The sequence below is a fragment of the Mauremys reevesii genome, linkage group 22, assembly GCF_016161935.1.
Source record: "Mauremys reevesii isolate NIE-2019 linkage group 22, ASM1616193v1, whole genome shotgun sequence".
Taxonomy (NCBI): Eukaryota; Metazoa; Chordata; order Testudines; family Geoemydidae; genus Mauremys; species Mauremys reevesii.
The window spans coordinates 10,789,349-10,813,918 of record NC_052644.1 but is presented as its reverse complement, the minus strand read 5'-3'; the positions used below and the strand labels follow the sequence as shown (position 1 = coordinate 10,813,918).

Genomic DNA, 24,570 nt, shown 5'->3' with positions numbered 1-24,570 from the left:
CCAATTCTTTAATCATTCTCATGGCTCTTCTCTGAACCCTGTCCAATTTATCAGTACCTTCAAAGAGTATTAGAAGCCTAAATATGCCCTGGAAGAAGGCACCTCTCTCCACTCCGGATTGTCTGACATGTGCTGTATCTTGGAGTTAGATGCCTGTGATGATAGTTCTCGGGGTACCCAGGACTGAGAGTTGTTGTTACTGCCCCCTTCCAGCCTGAGGGGATCCTCCCTTTGCCTGGCTGGATATCAGGTCTCTGACACCACCAGCCTTTCAGTCACTCCAGCCCTCTCCTTCAGGCTATGCCACCCCTGTCTTCACCTTCAGGTTAACAATAGGTGCATCTCATTCCCCTTTGAGGTATTTCCCTGAGATACCCAGCCCCTGACACTGACTACTCACAGAAATCCGAGATCCTCTGCTCCCGAAGAGGCAGCGTACCTAAGTTTTACCTTAATACTCCACTCTTATATAACCCACAACACTCGGAATAAAACAGAAGTAGGTTTATTTAAGAAAGGCTAGAGGTTCTACTAGAAACAGAGGTGATGGGAAAAAATGGTTACAATAAAAAACAAAATATTAAAATACCAGCTAGGGCCTACACTTATTAATAGTTATCTTTCCTGTGTAATATAGTAGGCTTCCCCGGCCCCAACTTCAGTCTGTTGTAGAGCTGATTGTAGGACTGCAGAGGAGCCAGGCTCCAGTTGTTCATGAGAACACCACCCTACTCAAGATGTTTCCTCACTGAATGGATACAGAGAGCCTCTCCCCACTCTGCTATTCTGAAACCTGCTTTTATCTCTATTCACAGAAAGAGCAAACTTCTGTTTGCTGCAATGTTCTTTTTTTAATTTCCAAGTGGTTTTGATTGTGTGCAGTTGTCACTGATGGTTTTCCATTGGAAGTCTTGGGATAGAGCAAGGTTACACAACTGAGCCTTTCATTGCATCACTGCCTAACCTGGGACGGGTGACAACTCCTTGCTGCCCCAATAAACCATAACTGAGACACATTTTCCCCTGGTGACTAGTTTTACTTGAGTCCATAAAGCAAACTTTCAATATAAATACACTGTTAGTTAAATATTATGTGTATACATATCTCACAATGATTAGGAGTCTTGACAAGTTACAAGCTTTCTGTAGATACCTCACATGTAACTGTTTATGGGCAAATATCCTGCAAGACATGTTTGGTGTAGGTAGGGTGACCAGATGTCCTGATTTTATAGGGACAGTCCCGATTTTGGGGTCTTTTTCTTACATAGGCTCCTATTACCCCCCACCTTTGTCCCGATTCTTCACATTTGTTGTCTGGTCACCCTAGGTGTAGTGAGTTTGTCAGGTTGAGGGTAACAGTTGTTTGCAAATAATGAGGGACCCTTGGCCATCATAGCACGTAGGCCAGACTAGCCCTTCCTCACAAAAAGAAAAAAAAAAGGAAGACAGCACCATCCCCTTTCACCCAGGATGTGGGAGAACCAGGTTCAGTTCTCCACTCAGCCTGAAGTGGAGCAGGGGCTTAAAGTCAGGGCTCCCACAACTCATGTGAACACCCTAACCTGTGGGCAATGCAATATTCTGGCTCAGGACTTACTCAGTCTCTCCTGTTGAAGCTCTTCCATTTTGTATAACTAAATGAATGGTCATTGGCACTAGGACTGGAATCTAGATAAACCCCTTAGCTGGTGAGTGCCCCGACCACTGGGCTCAATAAGCATTGTGGTGTTTTCCCTAATATGTCAGTTTGGGGCTAATAGCTTTACCAGGTTTGCTGATTCTTGGGAGATTGGGACATAACAAAATAAAATAAAATCTATTTCCAATGATTTCACAGCACACAATAGGCCTGCTAAGGTACAGCTCTGTGGGGTAAGTGTGGGGGTAAGTGCATTCCCTTGGATGATCTTTTTTTTTAAACCTGGGAGTGAGTTTCTTATGGTCAAATTTTAAGCCACAAGATTTAGTAATTTCTTCCATCCCTGTTTTGGCCTTTTGTTCAGTTGTGGATGATCCTGCCCTGATTTCTTCTCTTCTCTCATCTTGTCAGCTCAGGATGACAGGGAATATGGGTCATTGTCTCTATCCTGACAAACAGTCTGCATTGATAATTTCGTAGGGAAATCCCAGTCTCTGAGGGAGCATATGCTGAGGGGTTTCCCTTTGTCTCTCCCCACAGCGTGACCAGGCCTGAGGAATGGATACACTTTCTCTGAATTGTCAAGAGGCACCACAAAAATATCAGCCAAGACGTTAACGTTATAAAATGAAACTGTCCCTGCTTCTCTATCCAGGTAAACCCCAATCACTGTCGGCCATAAATCCCACTCCCGGATTTTAGTGTTTGCCTCCCTGGGGTGATATAGCCCCTCAGATCTCCGCAGGGACCAGCACCCCTCCACAGGGGGGTTCTCTAATTGTGCTGCTATCACTCTGTCCCTCACAGTCTCGCTCAGAACCCCCAGCTCCCAGTCTGGTTCATCCCCCACCTCCACCTCCCAGTACTGCCTCCCACGCACTAACCCCTCCCTCCCCACTGCGATCAGGGCTCCAGAGGGGGTGGTCTGCTCTGGAGATTCAGGTTCATGCCAGACTCTTCTCCCATCCCCGGACACTTTCAGTGCTGGGTGTTTACAATCTGGATCCAGAGTGATGGGAACTGGGGAGAGAAACCAAAGCAAAGGTTAAAAAACATGGGCATGTCCAGTCTTGAGAAAAGAAGACCTGAAAAAGGGTCTGTAAATATGTTAAGGGTTGTTATAAAGAGGCTGGTGATCAATTGTTCTCTATGTGGAGGGCTAATGAGATGGTTTGCTGCTGACAGGCCATTAAAGGGCCCTGACAAAGGATAGCCTGCAATTTCCCACAGTGTAGAAGTTTGTGCTCAGAACAGCACTTATATTTAAAGCTGAGTGAATAATAATTCTGCTGTATGGGGGTTAACAGGAAAATTGTTTTGCTTAGTTTTGAACTAAAATGGAATATTCTCCATATTTCTCAATGAAACTAAAACCAAAACAAACAAGAACAAATAATTGCAGATTGAAAACTGCCAAGAAGGAAACAAAATGAAAACCATGAAACATTTTTTTCTCCCTCCCCCCATTTTGTTTTGTTAAATTTTCAGGTTTTTTTATTTTGCTTTTTGTTTTTGAAAAAAAATGGGTTTTGGCTTTTCATTTTTTCTTTTCAAAAATAAATATGGCTAAATTGTGAAACAGCATTTCAAAATGAAAAGTCAGACTTTAATTTTGAAATGGTAGAACCATTTCAACTTTTTTGAAAAACAAAACAAAACATTTTTATTCCACCAAAAACTATTTGCCAAATTTGACCCAAATTCATGATTAGTTTTGGTGTTCTGAAACATGATGTTATTGGCAAATTTACTATTTGCCAAAAATTTTCACCCAGCTCAACTTGTACCTCTAATGTCATAGAGTTTAAGGCCAGAAGGGACCACCAGATCATCCCATCTGTCCTTCTGCATACCACAGGCCTCCTATGCCACACAGCATTTATGGTGATGTACATAAATTTGGATTATCATGGTATCTGTGGCAAAGTCAATACATTGAAATAGAGAATTCAGTCCCCTTTCACCAGGGCAAAAGTAACTTGTAATCATACTTAGTGAAGGACAGACCATTCATGAGACTTCTGTCTTATGTCTTGCAATGCACACACTCGCCTGCCTGTCCCTACAGTGGTTCCATGTGGCTTGTCTGTCCATACCTAATTTTGGAATATATGTTGTATTTCAAAATCTGGACTATCAGGTGCCTACTGTTTGTGGAGTGGGTGGGTCTGGCCATCAATTCACCCCATCACAAACTCTAATAATAAGCTACAGCTTTTGTACATTACACAGTATTGACTAATATATGCTGGCTACCACACACATATATATTGTGCTGATAATACTATTCACAGTATATATTCCATGCATTTAAAAATTCATATTATTAATCATTAATATAGAAGTTGTGAATCCCAAATGGGCCTGAATCTTTATTAAAATCCTGTTAATTTATGCTAAGTATCTCATAAACCTTGCATTTGCTGAAGTAAACTTTGGCTTAAATAGGAAAACTGTCAGTATCAGGACATATAATTGGTTCCAAACAGCAATAGAAAGGATGTAACTCTTGCAAACCTATTTATCCTGGTACAGTCCTATAAGGTGGCTTCATTCCCCTCAGAACCTGGAATGCGTGTACCCAGAACAAAGATTAGGGTGCATCATGGGACCAGAAAAACAAGATAAAAGCTAATTGGTTGGCTCTAGTTTCAAACGGTGTATGGTACCTTTTACTGGTAAACATATCGAGTATAAAAGGATGGCTTTTGAGGTGTATCTTTGGGAAGCACACCTTCTGCATCAGGTGAACATAACATTGCTTTATAGGACCATTCTTGAGACACTGGTATCTTATAGAACCTTTTTTATGTACCATATTAATAAACCTAACTGACACTGGTTATTTTGGTCTCTTAAGTACATTTCATAATGAAATAAGGACCCAAAATGTGGTCAAACAGTTACTATACAATTTATCAACAGACACATCTAGCCCCAGTCTAGAGTCATTGTTGCCTGTCAGTGCTGTCCCACTCACCCAAGTAGCTTCGAGCCTTCCTGAAATCTGCAAAGGAAGGAAAATGAATGTGTTTATGGATTGCCTGGACATTTGTAGAGAGAAGTGATGTCATTCTGGAGTAGATTAGAATTTGCATGTCCATGATATGCAACATAGAAACATATCATCTTACCTAATTCCACTGTCAGTCTCTCTGAAATGAAAAAAGATTGTGTTATTCCCTATAAATTATGCAGAGCTGGGCTGATCAACAATCATGTGATCTCTTTAAGCGTGTTTCTTCTATTCTCTCACTGCAACAGGAGAGAAGTCCAAGTCAGACACTGAGGGAAAGAAACCCATTTAACAGCTGTGAGATTGGAGGTCTCTGCTAATTTCCCAGTGATGGATTTAGTATTCTCTGTGTGATGTTGGGTCTTTACTCATCCCGTCAACATTAAAAAAGGGAGATTAAAGGAACCTCACAAGGTTAAATATGTTTAAAGAAAATTCCTTTCCTCCACTACTGATAATTAGAGCTGGGCAAAATTCTTCAGACAAATAGTTTATTCAGCAAAAAAGGCAGTTTCAGGTCAAGCAGAACTATTTGCTAATTTTCATGGAATTTGGTTAATAGTTTCAGCTAAAAAAGGTGGTGGTGTTTTTTTTTCCACAAAAGTAAAAATGTTCTATCTTGACATTTTGGAAATGAAATGTTTTTGTTTGAAAATGATGTTTCATATTTTTAAATTTAGCTCAATTCATATAAAAAGAACAAAATAAAAACATTAATTAACACCCCAAAATTAAACAATCCAAACAAAAACAAACAAACAAAAAAACCTGGGGAAAATAATGTTTCAGGTTAAACAAAATGTTTCATTGATTTTTTTTTTTGATTTTTCATTTTCCCAAGAAAAACTGAAAAATTTGCATTTGGGTTTGACAAAAACAATGTTTTTTGTCAGAGTTTTTGGTTCGGCCACCAAAATGAAAAATCAATTATTCACTCAGCTCTACTAGTAATCCATGAGGTCATTAAAAGGATGTGTTTCTGCTCTAGCTGAATAAGATTTAGATTAACGTGGAAAGGAATGGCGCTCTCATTCAGGATCTGCTCTTGACAAGAAAGTAAGGAGACTGTTAACCTTTCTCATATCCACACATGGGGAAAAGATTCCTGTAGCTACAGGGACACCACCAGCGCTTCTCTATGGCATCACAAAAATGTGACTGATTGTCTGATGCTGAAGTCAATGTGACATCTATTTATCTAGGTGTGAGAGCTAGGAACACTAGGTCTGCTGGAGAAAACATTCATGCTGGGGTAGGGTTAGCTTTGGCTGTCTCAGATTTGGCTCACACTGTTCTCAGGCCCATGAGCAGAGCACAAAGCTTGTATCACAGACATTTCTGTAGCTATTCAGCACCATGTGCCACAGGTAAAGTCTGCTCAGTGACTCTCTAATGGGACAACAGATGCACTTACCAATCCTCTTGCTTCGATCATGCTGTTCTGGGAAGAGAAGAAAGAAACACGTCCCAAACTCAGTGTGTGGAATTTGGATTAGAGCAATTTGAACCACACAGTCATGTATCTCAGAACCAAAGATACATTGGGTGAGGTCCACAAAGGTATATAGGTGCCTCGCTGCCATTGAAATCAATAAGAGTTAGACACCTAAATAATTTTGCGAATCCCATTTGTTGTTGTTAATGAACAAAAGCAGGGGCACCATGTGTAACATGAAGAAAGAACTCTGTATGTCTACAAAGTGCTATATGTCCTTTATGGGACTGATTTGCAGCATTGTGAGAGAGACAAGGGGAGTGAGGAAATATTGTTCTTGAACGGACTTCTGTTGGAGACAGACGGGGCGGCTCTAGGGGTTTTGCCGCCCCAAGCACGGCAGGCAGGCTACCTTCGGGAGTGCCTGAGGGAGGTCCGAAGCCACAGGACCAGTGGACCCTCCGCAGGCAAGCCACCAAAGGAAACCTGCCTGCCGCCTTCGCGGCGACTGGAAGAGCACCCTCCGCGGCTTGCCGTGCTGGGGCCTGGAGCCATCCCTGGAGACAGAGAGAGGCTTTCAAGCTCCACAGAGCTCTAAAAGATATCACCTCACCCACCTTGTCTTTCTCATATCCTAGGACCAACACGGTCACAACAACACTGTAACATTGTGAAACTACAAGGGCTTGTTTGAAGGAGCTTGGCTATTGAGTGCTTTTGTGGGTTCCTGAACTTACCACTCACCTTTAGGTTTCACACTGAATGTCTTGATTTACTTGTGAAGAGTGACTATAGTGCATCTCTTTATAGAGCATTTAGCAAAAGTGAATGCACAGTTTGGTATGATTCGTAGTCTCTGTTTAGCACTCTGGGCCCGGAGATATCAGCAATCGGGGGTAGGGTTCCTTGACAGAGCTGGGAGGGATGGAGGGGAGTCCAGGAATGAACTAATACGGAACTTTGTTTGTGATGCACTGAAAATCATGTTAAAATTGCAATCTATCACTTTAAATTCAATGGGCTTTTTATTGTCCTGCCTGCAGACAGGCGAAAACTTGTGATGAGAATGAGGTCAGTTTCTCTGCTATGTTTCACTGCATACAAACAGAGAAAATAGATAAAAACATAAAATACTCCTGCTGCCAGTTAATACTAACCTTATTTCTTGCAATTCGGAATAACACACCAAACCAAAGACAAAGCAGGATGCTTCTTATGGCAGTGAGACCCAACTCACCCCACTTTGCTTATCTGTCTGCACACTGAGTGCTGAAAGACTCAGATCACACACTTCCCAATCCCTACAGAGCCCACTGCCTCTAAGCAGGTGGAGGAAGCTCTCTGAGAATTTAAAGTGATAGATCCCAGTTTTAACACTTTTCAGTACACCACCTTGCTAAACAGGAGTGAGGTACATTTGTAGAGATGAGAGAGGTGTGCAGAAAAGGAATAACACTGTGTCAGAACTGAGGTGTATTCATAGACCATCCTGGAAGAAGCTTGCCCAGCCCTAGCCTGCCCTGTATGTGGCATTAGCTAACGCTTTACATCCCTCCTTCCCACAAACACTACAATCACTAAACATTGCTGAGAATATCACAGAAGACTTAGCTGATGCTTGTTCTGCTCTATATTCCTATTTCTGAGGGATTGGGAAATGCACACAGAGATGATTAAAGATCATACACACAGAGGAGGGAAATTGTCTATCTAATTATAATGTGAAAACACAAACACAATTTTTCCAGGGGATTTATCAAAATACCTGATTCCAACTCCTTCTTCTGAGCCTCTGGAATAGGAGAGAGAAAAGAGTTAGCCACATTCTCTGTTATGCTTTGTATTACATACCTGTACAGGTTAGATAACAACACTCCCCTCTCCCAACCAGGAACCAGGAACTTGGGGAGGAGCAGTGCTGTATCAGCGTTATCCATGGACAGGCTGGCCATGTAGCCTGGACTCCTGGGACCAGTCAGTGGCTCCTCAGAATGGCAAAGTGGGGACTGAGAGCTCACTGGAAGCCACACATCCAGTCCTGCACCAAACACAGTATCTCACGGTGCTTCTCAGCAATCCCTTTAGCCAGTTACAGAAGGGCAGTGATGGGATAACTAAAGACACCCATCCAGCCTTCAGGAGGAATAGGTAGGATGGTTATTTAGTTAAGACAACAGGACAAGAAGCCAGGTCTCCAGAACTCTATTCCCAGCTCTGCCACAGAATTGCTATGTTACCTCAGGCAAATCCATTCCCTCTCTGTAATTCCTTATATTCATGTAACAGGGTAGCCTGCTCCTTAAGGGACAAGAGGCCTGGGGTTAGCCAGCCATGTTCAATCAGCCCCACTTGTACCATAATTAACTGCATCTTAGCCAGAGAAGGCAGGGTTAATTGGGGTCAGGTGGCAGCCTGGAATGCCTGGGTCTTGGAAAAGGGCTGAGACAACCCAGTTTGCAGGAGGAACTCCAGGGAGCAAGGTTGGGATCTTGACACAGGGGCTGAAGAGGGGCTGAGGCTGTGGGAAAGAGCCTGGGAGTCAGGGCTCTATCCCAGAGCCAGAGAGACTTAAAAGGTAGTTCAGAGGGGCTGAGAAATGTTCATCAGTATATGACAGGCTAATATATTGATATCACAATATTAGTATGTATTATACACACCAAATATATTAATATGTATTGCACACATAATATCAATATAACATTATTATATTGTCTATCTATCTATCTATCTATCTATCTATCTATCTATCTATCGATCTTTAACACAGCCTTGGCATTAGAAAACAGAAAAATTGTCAAAGTACATTAATGTTTTGTCCTGGTACAAGCTGGGGAGGTACCTTCATGGACCAGTACCTGGAATGCTTGTATCCAAAGCAAAGATAAGGAAAGGTACAGAACAAGAAGTTAAGGAACTGGGGTGAACTGGTGGGCTGGATTTTAGTGATGTGTACACATTTTTGTAACTTGAAAAATCATCCAATAAATACTAGCTGAAATGTGTAACTTTGGAAACATCTTCTGAGTAAGGTGAATGTACAACATGCATGAGACAGTCTCCCAGAAACTGGTATTGTATTGAGCCTTTCTTCCTGTACTGTGCTATCATTTACTTTTGACTGACTTTGGTTGTTTGGTCTCTTGAGTATATTTCATACCAAACACAAGTGTGGTCAAGCTATTGAGTATACAATTTATCAACAGAACCGTTTTGGACTTTTCTTACCCAGAAGGGATCCAGAGTATATGTGACTTAGCCAGAGGTCCTGATGTGCACAGAAGTGGGCCTTAAGAAGCAATCAGCAAGGGTGCTGGAGGTGAAGATGCTTGCAATGCCATGCTCTGATGCCCAGGGGTGATATGGGGGTGGGAGGAACTGCTTGCAATACTCTTAATTGTAATTCTCCCAATTCAATTCTTGATCATTAAACTTATATATTATCAATAAATCCCCAGCCTGAGCATTAGCTAATCAACAGGGTATCAAGGGCAACAAGAAATCTAGTATAAGTAACTAGTTAATTTAATTTACTTAACCAGTTTATGTTTTATGCCCTGTTCCATTCCACACCTCAATCCACCCCAGCAGTCTAAAGAAAATACAACAACAACAACAAAAATAATGCAAGGAACATACCTAGAGATAATAGAGCTTCCTTTTCACAACGTTTCTTCTGAGAAATCTTTTGCTTCTCTAAAAGATTAAGAATTAAACATGTCATTGGTGATACAAAAGCTGTCTGAAGTTATAGGGAGTTTGATCAATAAAATAACATGAGGTTTTGGACTATCAAAGTCCAAGATTCAAGGATCAATACATAGCCAAGTGCCTGTGATCCTTAGCACAGAAGGTGAGAAGTAATGGTCTCTGGCAGATACAGGTTACTGGGCCAGCTCGACCACTGCTTGAGGATCACTATGTTTCACCTGTAAATGGAACTGCTGAGCCTCTGAAAATAAACATGGCAAAGGAGCCAGACCTTCCCAGAGCTGGTATTGAAACCCCAGCCAGTTAAACCTGAGGAAGTCCAGCTCCTCCAAAGCTTTCACAGGCCACAAGTCTGAGACAATCTCCACACTCATCAGTATCAGACTAGGGCAGCACAACATGACCTAGATGGAAGGGAGCTCCTCTGGGATAGATTTAACAACAGACATTCTGAGAGGCAAAGGACTGGGACTGCAGTATGTTCAGTCCTATACAAACATATATCAAAATCGGGTCCTTGTTGCACAGAGCTTACAGTTTACAACATAAGACAAGATGGAAACAAAAGATGATGGTGTTGGGGAGAACAATTGTATATATATAATATAAATGTTCTCCCCATTTATTTATATCTAGATCTAGATATAGACACCAGGGCTGCCCAGAGGATTCAGGGGACCTGGGGTCTTCAGAGGCGGGGACTTCTTCCGCTCCAGGACCTGCCGCCGAAGTGCCCCAAAAACCCGGAGTGGAAGAAGCTCCGGGGGCCCGAGCCCTGCGAGAGTTTTCCGGGGCCCCCGGAGCAAGTGAAGGACCCCGCTCCGGGGGCCCCGAAAAACTCTCATGGGGGATCCTGCAAATTGCCCCACATTCCCTCCCCCCCCCGGTGGCTCTGATATACACAATGCTAATAATTTTTTGCCATTTTTCCTGATAAATATTTTCTCTAAATCTGGTATCTTTAGTTTTCACAAATGAATCTTTTGCAGGATTGTCTTCTGAAACAAAATCATGGTAAACTATGTGAATTGTAAGACCGTCAGTCCTATGTCCTTAGCCTAACGCTCAGGGCCTGGGATTTAAAAAAAAACAAAAATAACAGATTATCATCACCTTTATAGCCACGAAATGCCCAGGCTCCATTAGTAAGAAGAAGTAGCATAAATGATACCCAGAATGCAGACAGCCAGGGAGAAGTATGTGGGAAAATGTCATCTGTGAAGCAAAGATATAACAGTGTATAAGGAACACGGTCCCATCCCAGAGCTGGAGGAATGAGATTTTCCACCTTATTTGACTGTACAGTCATGGCTCAGTGATCTCCAGCAATTCCTAAGGACTGTGCTGTATGTAGGGAAGAAGTTCTGATTTTATTTTCTTTGAGCTAGATTTGTAAGGGCATTAAGGTGACTAAAGATGCAGATAGGAACCTAGTGAGATTTTCAAAAGTTCCTAGACAGATAGATACCTTTTGAAAATCCCAGTGAACATCTATCCACATCTTTAGGCACCTCAATAACTTAACAAAATTATCTTTCTCTGTTCCACCTTTACATGGAAGGAGGCAGTGCTATTAGTGAGTATAAAATAGCCTGTGGATAGGGGGAAGCAGTAGATGTGATATATATCTTCATTTAATAAGGGTTTTGACACAGTCCCACATGATATTCTCATAAACAAACTAGCAAAATGTGGCCTAGATGAAATTACTATAAGGTGGGTGCACAACTGGTTGAAAGACCATACTCAAAGAGTAGTTATCAATGGATCACTGTGTTATATCCTTGGGGGCAGTCGGTTTAGGAAGAAATCACTTGAGGCCAGAGAGCAGACAGCTAACAAAACTACCATTTTATTTACAGATACAGAGCTCACCCAACCGGCCGAAGCCAGCCGGGCTATCCCCTAATAATCTAACTCAGTTGCCATAGGAACCAAAACCCATGACAATCAAATACACAACATATTCCTCCTCCTCTAATAAGAACATCCCCTAAATAAAACACACACTAGACTAGAGAAGGAGGGTAGACTGCCTCCATTCCTGGCTAAACCCTGGGGATTATTTTGCCCCATAACCGTGGTTTCGCCCTAGCTAAAGATCCAGCCGATGAGGAGGCTTTCTGTCTCTAGGTGGATTACGGCGAACTTCTGGTGTTGTTGCACCCGAAAGTACCATGGGCTCAGGGTCCGCAGCACGAACAGGTGAGGAGGTGGTATCAGCTCATGCTGGGCAAAGGGGTATCTCAGCCACCGGCAGTAATGGAGGAGAACGGTCAGGAACAGGTAATTCGTGATTTGGTGTCTCACCAGAAGAAGTGAAGTCAGACCCCTCAACTGCAGATGTGTCCTGAGGACTGGCATGACCTGGCAACAGCTGATCTACATGTCGCCGCCAGGTAAGATTCGCTGCAGTCCGGACTGTGTAGGAAACAGGTCCTGTTTGAGTGATGATTGTGGCAGGGACCCATTTAGCTCTGGAAGTATAATTCCGAGCCCAAACTGGCTGTCCCGGGCTAAAGGTTCGGTCTTTTGCTCTGGGTGCCCATCTGATGACTTGATATTGCTGCTGATGTTGCACAATTTGTCAGGGTTCAGAAGGTTTCAGCAGATCAAAGCAAGTGCGCAGCTGTCGTCCCATCATTAGAAAGGCCGGGGATGCCTGGGTCGTAGGATGAGGTGTGTTTCTGTAGGAAAGTAAGAAGGTATCCAGACGCTTTTGAATGGAGTGTTGTCCCCTTGCTGATTTCAAAGCATTTTTCATTGTCTGCACAAATCTTTCAGCTAATCCGTTGGTGGATGGATGATATGGTGCTGACGTGATGCGGTGTTTCCCATTTGCCTTCATAAAAATTTGAAACTCCTGAGAGACGAACTGCGGTCCGTTGTCACTCACAAGTTGTTCTGGCAGACCAAAATGACTAAAGAGTCCTCGAAGTTTTTGGATAGTACTCTCTGCAGTAGTGGACTGCATTATAGAGACTTCTGGCCATTTAGAATGGGCATCTACTGCCACCAAGAACATGCTTCCTTCAAGGGGGCCAGCAAAGTCAACGTGAATATGTTGCCACGGGTTTTCAGGCCAGTCCCATGGGTGTAGGGGTGCCCACTGGGGTGCATTCCTCACACCCTGACATGACATACAAGCTTTTGCCTTCTCTTCAATAGCACTGTCCAATCCAGGCCACCAAAAATAGCTTTGTGCAATTTCCTTTATGCGCACTATTCCACAGTGACCAGAATGTAGCTGTTCTAACATCTGTGATCTCAGTGGTGGTGGAATAATGAAACGTCTCCCCCACAACAAACAACCAGATTGGACCGATAACTCCGTCCTCCTGGACATGTAGGTAACAAGGTCAGGTGAAACCGGAGAGGTTTGTCGAGATTTTCCATACATCACCAGGTCCATAACAATACTGGGTCAACGCGAGTTGCCTTCTTTATCTGAGTAGCAGTGATGGGTGTATTCTCTACCTGTTCAAAGTAGAAGATTTCCTTTTGGGCACTATCTTGATGTTTGACCGGCAAAGGCAACCTTGAGAGGCCATCTGCATTGCCGTGCAGAGTGGATTTCCGATATTTGATTTCATATGTGTGTGATGAAAGTAACAATGCCCAACATTGCATACGACTAGCAGCTAATGGGGGAATGCCTGTGTAGGGTCCAAAAATTGACGTCAGAGGTCGATGGTCTGTGAGAAGAGTAAACTTTCACCCAAACAGGTACTGATGAAACTTCCAAATTCCAAAAACAATTCCTAATGCCTCACGTTCGATTTGGGCATAGTTAGTTTCTGCTTTGCTTAGAGTGCGTGAAGCAAAAGCAATAGGTCTCTCTTCTCCCGAAGGCATAATGTGTGACACGACTGCTCCCACTCCATAAAGGGAGGTATCGCAGGCCAATTGTAGGGGTAAGGATGGATCAAAGTGCATTAGAACTTCAGAATTTAGCAATGCATCCTTAGCTTTGTTAAATGCAACATCACAGGCTTCAGTCCATTTCCAGGCCTTGTTCTGCCCAAGGAGCTCATGAAGTGGTTTTAGCAGTGTAGCTAACTGTGAGATGAACTTTCCATAATAGTTCAGTAGTCCTAGAAACGAGCACAGCTGGCTTAAATTTCGAGGTGGGGGAGCCTCCACAATAGCTTTAACTTTTGCAGGGGCCTTATGAAGACCTGCAGAATCAATTATGTGTCCCAAATATTCAACAGAGGGCTTGAAGAATTCACACTTGTCTTTGCGAACTCGTAGGCCATACTCTTCCAGTCTTTGTAGGGTAGCCTCTAAATTCTTTAAGTGATCCTCTTCATTTCTTCCAGTGACCAGGATATCATCCAGATAGCACTGAACTCCTGACAAGCCACACAAGATCTGGTCCATAGCCCTCTGGAACAGGTCAGGAGCAGACGTTATTCCGAAGGGTAGGCGACAGTATCGATAAAGCCCCTTATGAGTCACAATAGTCAACAGCTCTTGGGACTTTTCATCGATGTGCATCTGTAAATATGCTTGACTCAGATCAATCTTACTGAACTTTTGTCCCCCAGCCCGGCCTGCGAAGAGGTCATCGATGCGGGGAAGCGGGTATTGCTCTGCACACAACACTGGGTTGACAGTGACTTTAAAATCACCGCAAATCCAGAGAGAGCCATCTTTCTACACTATTGGAATGATAGGAGTGGCCCATGAGCTATGGGTAACTGGTATTAGGACTCCATTGGTGACCATGCGCTCCAGGTCTGCTTCAACTTTTGGCCTGATGGCATATGGCACAGTTCGGGCTTTCAGATATTTTGGTGAACTGTCAGGTTTAATGTTCAATGTCACAGTGATTCCCTTCATACTTCCCAAATCATCTCCAAAAACATCAGCATATTTCGTTAGTATAGGGGTTAGACTGGTTTCTTCTTTAGTCATCCGGTGCACTTCTGCCCAGTTCTGTTGAATCTTCCCAAGCCAAGACCAACCTATTAAGACCTCTCATCACAAACAGTGGGAATTTAGCAGCCTGTCCATTGAGCTCCACCTTAACATCAATAGTGCCCAACATGGGCACAGCTTCTCCCGTATACGTCTTCAGAACAGTTTTTGTTGCCTTCAGCGGAAGATGCTGTAGCTTTTCTTTATACACAGTCTCGGATACCAGTGAGACAGCTGCACCGGTGTCCAGTTCCATGCGTACAGGTTTGCCATCCAACAACGGGGTTACCCAGTATTCATGTGAGCCCACTGCCAAAGACAAAACATGCAGTGGCACTTCCTCTTGCGATGAGGTGTCACCTTGATTATCCTGGGTCTGCTCTAGGGTATGCAGGGTTCCTCTTTTTGTCGGCCAGACCACAGGCCTCTTTTTCTTTTGTTTACAGGCACACTCAATGTGTCCCTTTTTGCCACAATGTCGACACACCAGGTCCTTACACCAGCATTCTGATGCCTGGTGACCCGGCTTACCACAGCGGTAACATTCTTGACTCCACACAGTTTTGTGGGTCAGTTCTTGTGACACTTTTTGCACCCTAGGGGATGCACCGATGTATTGCGCCTCCCTTGTAGCCAATTCCATGGAGACAGCAATATCCACAGCCTTCTGTAATGTAAGCTGAGCCTCTGTCAGTAGGCGCTTCCATACAGCTTCACTGTAGAGGCCACACACTAACCTGTCACGCAGGGCATCATTTAACATCTCTTTAAATTCACAGTGTTCTGCTAGTTTTTTTAAAATTGCTACAAATTGTACAACTGTTTCATCTTCTTTTTGGTCTCTTTTGTGGAACCTATATTTTTCAGCAATTACCAGTGGTTTTGGGGAAAAATGGGACCCCAGGATTTCCACAATGTCACTGTAAGGTTTAGTCTCAGACTTAACAGGGTGTAGTAAGCTGCGTAGCAGGGAGTAGGTTTTAGTCCCTACAACACTTAAGAATATTGGCACCTTCTTCGCTTCTGTAATGTCATTTGCAATGACAAAAACCTCAAAACGCTCAGTATACACATGCCACTGCTCTATATTCTCATCAAAAGGTTCCAGTGGCCTGGTCAGAGTAGCCATGATTTTAGTTTCACTTTCACAGTCAGTGCAAACAAGCAGTATTTTTCTTTGTTTGTTCTTTACCTTGTCTTCTACTTCCTTCTGTTACTGGAGCAGCACTGGAATCCCATCCCTCGTCGCCACTTGTATCCTTGGGGGCAGTCGGTTTAGGAAGGAATCACTTGAGGCCAGAGAGCAGACAGCTAACAAAACTACCATTTTATTTACAGATACAGAGCTCACCCAACCGGCCGAAGCCAGCCGGGCTATCCCCTAATAATCTAACTCAGTTGCCATAGGAACCAAAAACCATGACAACCAAATACACAACACACTGTCAAACTGGGAGGTTGTATCTATTGGGGTCCCCCAGGGATTAGTGCTGGGTCTAGTACTTTTCAATATTTTCATTAATGACTTGGATAACAGAGTGGAGAATATGCTTGTAATATTTGCATTTGATACCAAGCTTGGAGGAGTTGCAAGCCCTTGGGAAGACAAGATTAGAGTTCAAAACAACGTTGATAAACGAGAATTTCTCTGAATTCAACAAGATGAAATTCAATAAAGATAAATGCAAAGTGCGTCACTTAGGAAGAAAAAAAATAAATGCACAACAACAAAATGGGAAATAATTGGCTAGGTGGCAGTACTGCTGAAAAGGATCCGGGGATTACAGTGGATCACAAATTGAATTTGAGTTTACAAACAAGTTGGATAAACACCTGTCAGGGATGGTTTAGATTTACTTGGTCCTGCATCAGTGCAGGGGCTGGACTTGATGACTTCTCAAGGTACCTTCCAGCCCTATCAGGGCCAGTGCAACCATTTAGGCGACCTAGGCAGTCGCCTAAGGAGCTAGGATTTGGGCGGCACCATTTTCTTCAGTAGCGACCACGGAGGCTGGATCTTTGGCCGCCCCAGTCGCCACCGGCATTTAGGCAGAGGGAGATGGGTCAGGGGAGCACAGAGAGGGCCGCTTGCAGCAAGTAAGGGGGGGGCGGCATGCAGGGGTACTCCCTGCCCCAGCTTACCCCTGCCCCGCCTCCTCCCTGAGCATGCTGTGGCTGCTTCACTTCTCCTGCCTCCCAGGCTTGCGGCACCTAAGCAAATTGGTACCGCAAGCCTGGGAGGTGGGAGAAGTGAAGCAGCAATGGCGTGCTCGGGGAGGAAGCGGGGCAGGGGTGAGCTGGGTGGGGTGCCTCAGGGCAGAGGGTGGGGGTGGGGAGCTGCCACAAGGGGGGCGCCTCATGGCAGAGGGGGGAGCTGCTGCAGGAGAGGGGGGAGCACCTCAGGGGGCTGAGGGGGGGGGTGCAAGGTGGAAGTTTCGCCTAGGGCATGAAACATCCTTGCACCGGCCCTGAGCCCTATATTTCTATGATTCTGTGATGCTACGTCTATCGCAGAGTGAGTGGCACACTCTGCAATCTGTCAGGGAGACTTAAATTTCTCCTTCATTTGTCAGGTGATTTCTGCTATGTGAAATTTAAAAAGTCACATTTTTCTGTTTGTATATTGAAAGCCAAATATAGACCAGTGTTGCTGCTTGGAACAAAAGGACTATATGATTTTCAGCTCACGTAGATGTGTCCCCGCTAACTCTGCTTGAGCTAGTGTGCTAAAAATACCAGCATGGCTGGGTAGCATGCGTGGCTGCTTGTGCCGGCTGCTCTGAGTATGTACACAGGGGATCTGGATGGGTTGGTACTTGGGTGTCTAGCCTCAGCTGCTGTAATTGCTACCCCGGCTACATTGCTGTTCTTAGCACTGCTTGTGCAGAGCTACTACAGATATGTCTATGTGGCAGGAATCACACCTCCAACCTCAAATGTAGACATAACCCTATGCCACACCCCTCACTGCAGGCCCCAAAAATGTCTTTCCAAACAGAAGCATGGCAACAACTGATTATTACAGTTGAGTTGGTCAGAACCCCACCATGAATCTGTGTTACAGATTCCCTGTGGACAGTGGAAAGAATGATGAATATCTACTGTCTTTGTGTCAATAAAAGAAAAAAAAAACCTAAACATGTTAACTGGAGTTAACTAAAGAGTCTCCCCCTGGCTTTTAGGGACACTCATGTCAGGCAGAGAGTAACACAACCTTATTTATTGTCCAGAACTATTGCACACACAGAGAGTGTGTGAGACAATGAGTAAATTCTGGGCTCTGCCTGATTTTGGGGAAGGGATCCAGTTTCAATTCCGATTAGGCACTGCATGATTTAACAAAATTTAGAGACATTACTGTGCTGGCATAGGGAGGGGAAACTGGAAGAGTCTCCCAAGAAAAGTGATGGTACAGCCCCTATAACTGGTGGCATAGTGAAATTCACTGGACAGTCCCTGGAGAATACACTATCGGAGACCATCCTGCACTGGCCCCAGTGGAAGGATAAGATGGGGTCTAATTCTGTTTTCCATCCCGCACTTTTCAGATCCAGCCCCACAGAGACTGCCCCATAGAGATCCCAGTGAGACCATTTCTGGTCCCCTAAAAGCTCTCCCGTTATCAGCTGCTGTCATTGGTGGTGACGCTGTTCAGCAACAGCAACAGAAGCAGAATTTTCTAAACAATCTGGGGAATAAGAGGCCTGGGTGATGCCAAAGACTGTAGAGAGGAGCCTTATACCTCTAAAGTGCTTGTTCCAGGGGGGTCAGGGAACAAGATATGGAGCCTTTTAACTCTCAGTAGCTATCTTCAATCAAGCCAAGTGCTGTAACGAACTAAGGTTGCTACCACTGGATGGCTCTTTAGTGGTCTCTTGTGCATTTAGTTGGTGGATCGCAGTCCAGTTCTTACAGCTTAGGTGTCCACATTACAGAAACCTGCACCACCAGGGGCAGCAGCAACAAAAGGGAGAAAATTGTCCACTGTTTTTCTTCCTAAGCTACCTGAAATAGACAGTAGCTGAGGTGCAAGTTCCAAATGAGTTAGGCCCCCTCGTCTCTTTTATACCCCTCTCCCTGGGATGAGAGTAACTCACTTGAGAGATGAATGGCAGATTCTCGCTCTGTCTTCAATAGGCCATTCTGCACTACACAGATAATCTCTGCTGGGGCCTCTCCCCTTGGGACAGTGACATGGCCCAGAACGTTATATAGACTTTCATTGTCCTGAGTCATTCCAGTCTTGGACTCCAGCTCCAGATTCTGCCCTTTGTTTCCAACCCAGTGGAGTTCAGGTTTGGGGAACCATCCTGTGGATCTGCAGGCCAGCCCAATCCCCTGGCCGTGGGGACCCAGCACGTCAATGAACACTGGGGCGACAGCTGCAGACAGAGATTAAAAAATTAATTCTTGATAACCAACACTCTACTGCTGACTAGTAAATAACTCTGTAACCCACGGAGAAAGTGTGTGTCCAGCCATCTCCAGTGGTTGGTCTAGAAAGGGCTGGCTAAGAAAGATGGCTTCTTTATATCATGATGCTTGAATTTTCATCCTGACAAGTGGTAAGATGATGGAGTAGAAAATCAATCAATATTTTTACATATCTGTAACACGTTAGCCTCAACAATCAAAAAGGCCTTTACCAATGTAAACCATTACATATTCAAAGATCATCCATTGCTCAAGTGCAACCACTTCTGGAGCGGAAATACAATGCATGCTGAAAAGCCACACTGCAACACTACACTTCAATATAAGTCAGAAGGTGCAGCACGCTAACCCAGCCTGTATCTCTGCACTTATTTCACTGGGCACACCCCTGAATTCCCAAAGTGGTGGGGACAAGTTTCATGAAAAAGGCAACACCTTCTGCAGCACATTGCTCCAAAGACTGCACTGGGGTCAGTGCTCATAGGGAACAGCAAACTTTACTGAGTCATTCACTCCATTCCGTGCAGCACAGTGCCCCTTAGCACCATGTTTGGACATTGGGATTAATTAGTACTGGGACTGGTTTTATCCCTGGAGGAGCTGTTGCTGTTGCAGAGAAGGATCTTAAACTCTATGACAAAATACGCTCCTGTATGCACACCTTATATGCTATGTAATAATCTTTGTACAAGGTCTGCTTTGTAAGGTATCATTTAAAAACACATAATTTGCAGGTCAGTTTTACTCTGATAAAAGATGTGTGGCAACGTTACATGTGCAGTTCTAAGATTTCCCATTAGAATGTGAAGAGTGTATGTTCAAAACTCATGTAGCACCAAACTGCTCAAACAGACTTGTCTTGAAGAAAGGAGTGTAAGTCTGCCTTAATTTTCATTTAAGCAGTAAACAAAGTTATCAAGAAGGAAGTGGGGGACTGAAACTGTAAAAAGAAGGGGCAAACATTCTCAAGACACCTCCCTTTCTCTCCCTGCCTGTCTCTGGCATTGCACCTAAGAAGGCAAAGAAAAACAGCCATTGGACTGTCTGGGACAGGGCTGGACAGTGCAGGACATACATATCTGGAGGCAATTGGTGACTGAGAGTCTGTTGGGGTCACCCTTTGGTACAACCCAGGCTGGTGAGACCCAAGGTGTGACTGGCAGGTTTCAGTTACACAAACATATAGGGGAGTAGCCTGGATGCAGCTGGCTGGTTGTGAGCAGTCCAAGTTGTAGGTTACAACAGCAAGGCATTGCAAGGCACCCCAGGTTACAGGGCAGGGCAGGAGACAGTCCCCCACCAGTCTGCAATGTACTGCGGTATGGCACAGACCCCCTGATTTCCAAATAAGCTGACCCTGAAATATCTCACCTGCAATCTGTAGCTCAGTGTTGGCTTCGTGACTCCATGTAGGAGACTTCACAAAACAGATATATGTCCCAGCATCTGTAACATGGAGCCTCTTGAGCTTCAGTGATACATTCCCATTCCTAAATTCCTGTTGGAACATCTCTGTCCGTCTCTGGTAGTTGTCTCCTGAGATGTCCAGGTTAGACTGATTTTTGTACTGATGTACGTTTACATATCCAGCTTCACTGTGTGTCCCTTCAATTTTTGACCACAGCACTTCTGTGTCTACCGGCCAAGTCCTGGGTGACAGCTGGCAGGGTAACACCACATCCTGCCCAACAATCCCTACAACGGGGTAGGGTGATCCAGACAGGGAGAATTTCTCTGAAAGAAACATTCCCAAGAGTGGAGTGAAAGGGATATTCTGTTCATGGAAGGAGAGGTATTCACCAAAAATTAAATGTTCATAGAATCCAAGGCCGTAGGAGACCTTTGTGATCAAAATGAAGATATCCAGTTACAACAAGGGTGGGAATTAGACACACAAGCAGAACACAATTGATTATCAGTACATCACCATAACCACTCAGCCACTTCGTCTGGTAACCTCAGAAATGTAAGTGCTCAGAGACATTCAGCTGACCCCAATCTATAAATATGAGTATGAATATTCCATCAGGTATTAACAATAGAGTGGAATGAACTGAGTTTTGTGGTTGGGTGGTTAAATTAAAAAATCTGTTTGTTTAGGGTTTTTGCTTTGTTTTTCATTTTGTTTTGATTTTTGGTGGTATTTACACATTTTGAGAGGTTTTCTCTTTTTAAAAAAAAGAAATGTAGCTAACTTTCTAAACAAAATATCTTTGAAATAAAAAAATGAAACCTTTCATTTGAAAATATTGAAACAAAACATTTCAACTTTTTAATTTTTTTTGGCCCAAACAGAATTCTGGAATAATTTGGGTCAACCCAAATCTACCTTCTTGGTGACTAAGCTATTTGCCAAAAGATGTTGGCCTGCTCTAATTCATAACCCCTTTTTACTCCCTTGGTCACACATTCTTCTGGAGGAGTGAATATTTAGTGAATATTTTTGGCTATTTCCAGACATACATAACGATGTGCTCTCACTTGCTGCTGTGTATGAATATCTCTGCTGTTGATCTGATCTGATCCAGGACAACTCTCTGTAAAATCTATGATTAATTTTCCTGTCTATCACATTAGTGTCTGTGACCTGTCCCTACCCAGTTTATGAGATCCAAAAGAACCAATTAACAAGACTGGTGGATGAAGACTAACCCTGCTGCCTCTTTTCACCCAGACACCATCATTTCCCTCTATCGCCATTGCAGTTGTCAGTGGAAGAATTTGTGCTGTGAAACCCGACTCATACTAAGGCTTGTGCATTCTCACTTAATCCAAGGGGCAGAGCCTCATGCCAAAGGAGAGAGCTTTCCCATCGGCATAATTGCTCCACTTCCCTGAGTGGCAGCAGCTATGTCGGTGGGAGACCTTCTCTTGCCTACATAGCAATGTCCACAGCAGTGCTTAGGTTTGTGTAACTTACTTTGCTTAGGGAGGTGGTTTTCCCATATCCCTGAGTGAGCTGTTATACTGGTGGAAATGCTGGTGTGTGCTAGTGTGTGCTAGTGTGTGCCCTCTCTAGTGGTGCTGGGGCCAGAAGTGGATGAGACTACTGAAGCCTCAGCTATCAGTAGAGTGTCCCTTAGCTCAGGCAATAGTGGCTCATGGTTTCAGAACCCAAAGTCTCAGTTCAATCCCTACTGCCAGCAGTTGACCCTAGAGTGTGTTGTTACCTAAAGAATCAAATGCCCTTTGCAAATAGAAGCACAGTGGGATCACCTCTCTGAAAGGCCACTCAGAGTGGAAAAGCTACAGGATCTAACCTCGCATTGACAATGCTATGTCTGCTGCTCAGACATGAGTCTCTTGTCCCCAGATGTTTGCAGGACTGCTTCTGCCTTGCAGAATGAAGAGGCAAAAATTTTATAATGGCCTTTTCAATCAATGGCCTGTGCTATACTGGAGGTCAAACTAGATGACCAAAGTGGTCCCTTCTGGCCTTGGGATCTATGAATCTATGTGACTGAAGAGCCCTTTATTAAATAGTTGTTCCCCTGCAGATACTTACAGACTAATCAAGTTATCCTGTAACCTTCTCTTTGTTAAGAGCAAAAGACTGAGTTAATTGAGTCCATCACTATAAGGCAGTTCTTTAATCATCTTATGGTTCTTCTCTGAACTCTCTCCAATTTATCAACATCCTTCTTGAACTGCACACCAGAAATGGACACAGGATTTGAGAGAGACAAGGTGGGTGAGGTAATATCTTTTATTGGACCAGCTTCTGTGGGTGAGAGAGGCAAGCTTCCGAGCTTATACTGAGCTCTTCTTAAGCTTGTTTCTCTCACCAACAAAAGTTGGTCTAGAATCATAGAATATTAGGATTGGAAGAGACCTCAGGAGGTCATCTAGTCCAATCCCTTGCTCAAAGTAGGACCAACAACAACTAAATCATCCCAGCCACGGCTTTGTCAAGCTGGGCTTTAAAAACCTCTAAAGATGGAGATTTCACCACCTCCCTAGGTAACCCATTCCAGTGCTTCACCACCCTCCTAGTGAAATAGTGTTTCCTAATATCCAACCTAGACATCCCCCACTGCAGCTTGAGACCACAGCTCCTTGTTCTGTCATCTGCCATTTCTGAGAACAGCCCAGATCCACCCTCTCTGGACCGCCCCCCTTCAGGTAGTTGAAGCCTGCTGTCAAATCTCCCCTCACTCTTCTCTTCTGCAGACTAAATAACCCCAGTTTCCTCAGCCGCTCCTCATATGTTTACTAAAAGACATAACCTCATCCACCTTGTCTCTCCTGTATCCTGAGACTGACCCAGCTACAACAATACAGTATTCTAGAGTGATTACACCAGTGCCAATAACAGAGATAATGAACCTCTCCACTCCAACTCGACAGACCTCTGTTTATGAATCCAAAGATCACATTAGACCTTTTTGGCCACAGCATAACACTTAAAGCTCATGTTTCAGCTTATTGTCGACCAAGAACACTGAATCTTTTTCAGAGTCTTTGCTCCCACAATAGAGTCCCCCATCCTCTAGATATAGCCTGCGGTCTTTGTTCCTAGATGTATACATTTCCATTTACCCATCTTGTCATTTAATTCCATCCCTGCCCTTCCCTTCTCCAGAATTGCCCCTTTCTGAAACATCCCACTCTGTCAGGAAGTTCATGGGGCCTAAGACCCCAGGGTCTCCAAATCCCACCCCATGGGAGCAGGGTACTGGTGTTGAGGGACACTGGTAGGGATTGTATGTGGAGATTGGACAGTTCTTGCTCAAGTTATGTTGTTTCTGGGTTATTTCACTTGATGCTGACAGCACTTAGTGCTGACATTAATTTACTTAAGGGTATTTTTAAATCCATTTCCCAGGGTGTCCAGGGCAATGGAGGGGCGCTTTTTATGATTCTAGTTTGTGAAAGCCCAAATAAATAAGTTAAAGGAGGAAAGTGGATTTAAAGTGGTTTTACCTGAAACAGAATGGGTCACCAGGAGAAGAATTCCCAGGAAGTCTGCACAGAGCTGTCGTGGAGCCATCAGGGTAGGTGGGATTCATCTGGCAGGGTCCTGAAAGGGAAAGAGCAGTGAAAATAAGACCCCACTACGGCGATACCATATGAGGGAAGCAGCAGGTCCCGTGCCCAGTATGTCTGTCTGACTCAACATGGTTTATTCAGACTCTACAATCAGAAACCAGCATTTCACCAGAGACTGGAGAGGGGATTGTCCCAACTATGCTGTTCAGGGTTTTCTCAATTTTACCCAGAAGGGACTGTAACTGGCACAAGGGACTTCATGGAAATAACAGCTTCTGCCCCATTGAAAGCAATAAGTCCCAACAAAAACAATAGAAAACACATTCTATCAAGAGTGCAGAGGGGGTCACATGAGCTCTTCATATGTGAGTGTATAAATCCCTGCAGTGAAATGGACCCAGGAGCCCATCTACTCCAATA

The 24,570-nt window shown here is 44.0% G+C and overlaps 1 protein-coding gene across 1 annotated transcript; it reads right to left on the bottom strand.

The window, feature by feature from the left end:
* Positions 1–2,040: 2,040 nt before the first annotated feature.
* Positions 2,041–24,151, bottom strand: LOC120388893 (butyrophilin subfamily 3 member A1-like). Its single transcript, XM_039511010.1, has 10 exons — positions 24,085–24,151; positions 20,533–20,895; positions 18,825–19,109; positions 10,918–11,019; positions 9,733–9,789; positions 7,859–7,885; positions 6,073–6,099; positions 4,777–4,797; positions 4,623–4,649; positions 2,041–2,662 (listed from the first exon to the last, which is right to left on the bottom strand). Exons 1-10 carry the CDS (start codon positions 24,149–24,151, stop codon positions 2,055–2,057), a joined length of 1,584 nt encoding a protein of 527 aa, XP_039366944.1. The 3' UTR covers positions 2,041–2,054.
* Positions 24,152–24,570: the final 419 nt, after the last annotated feature.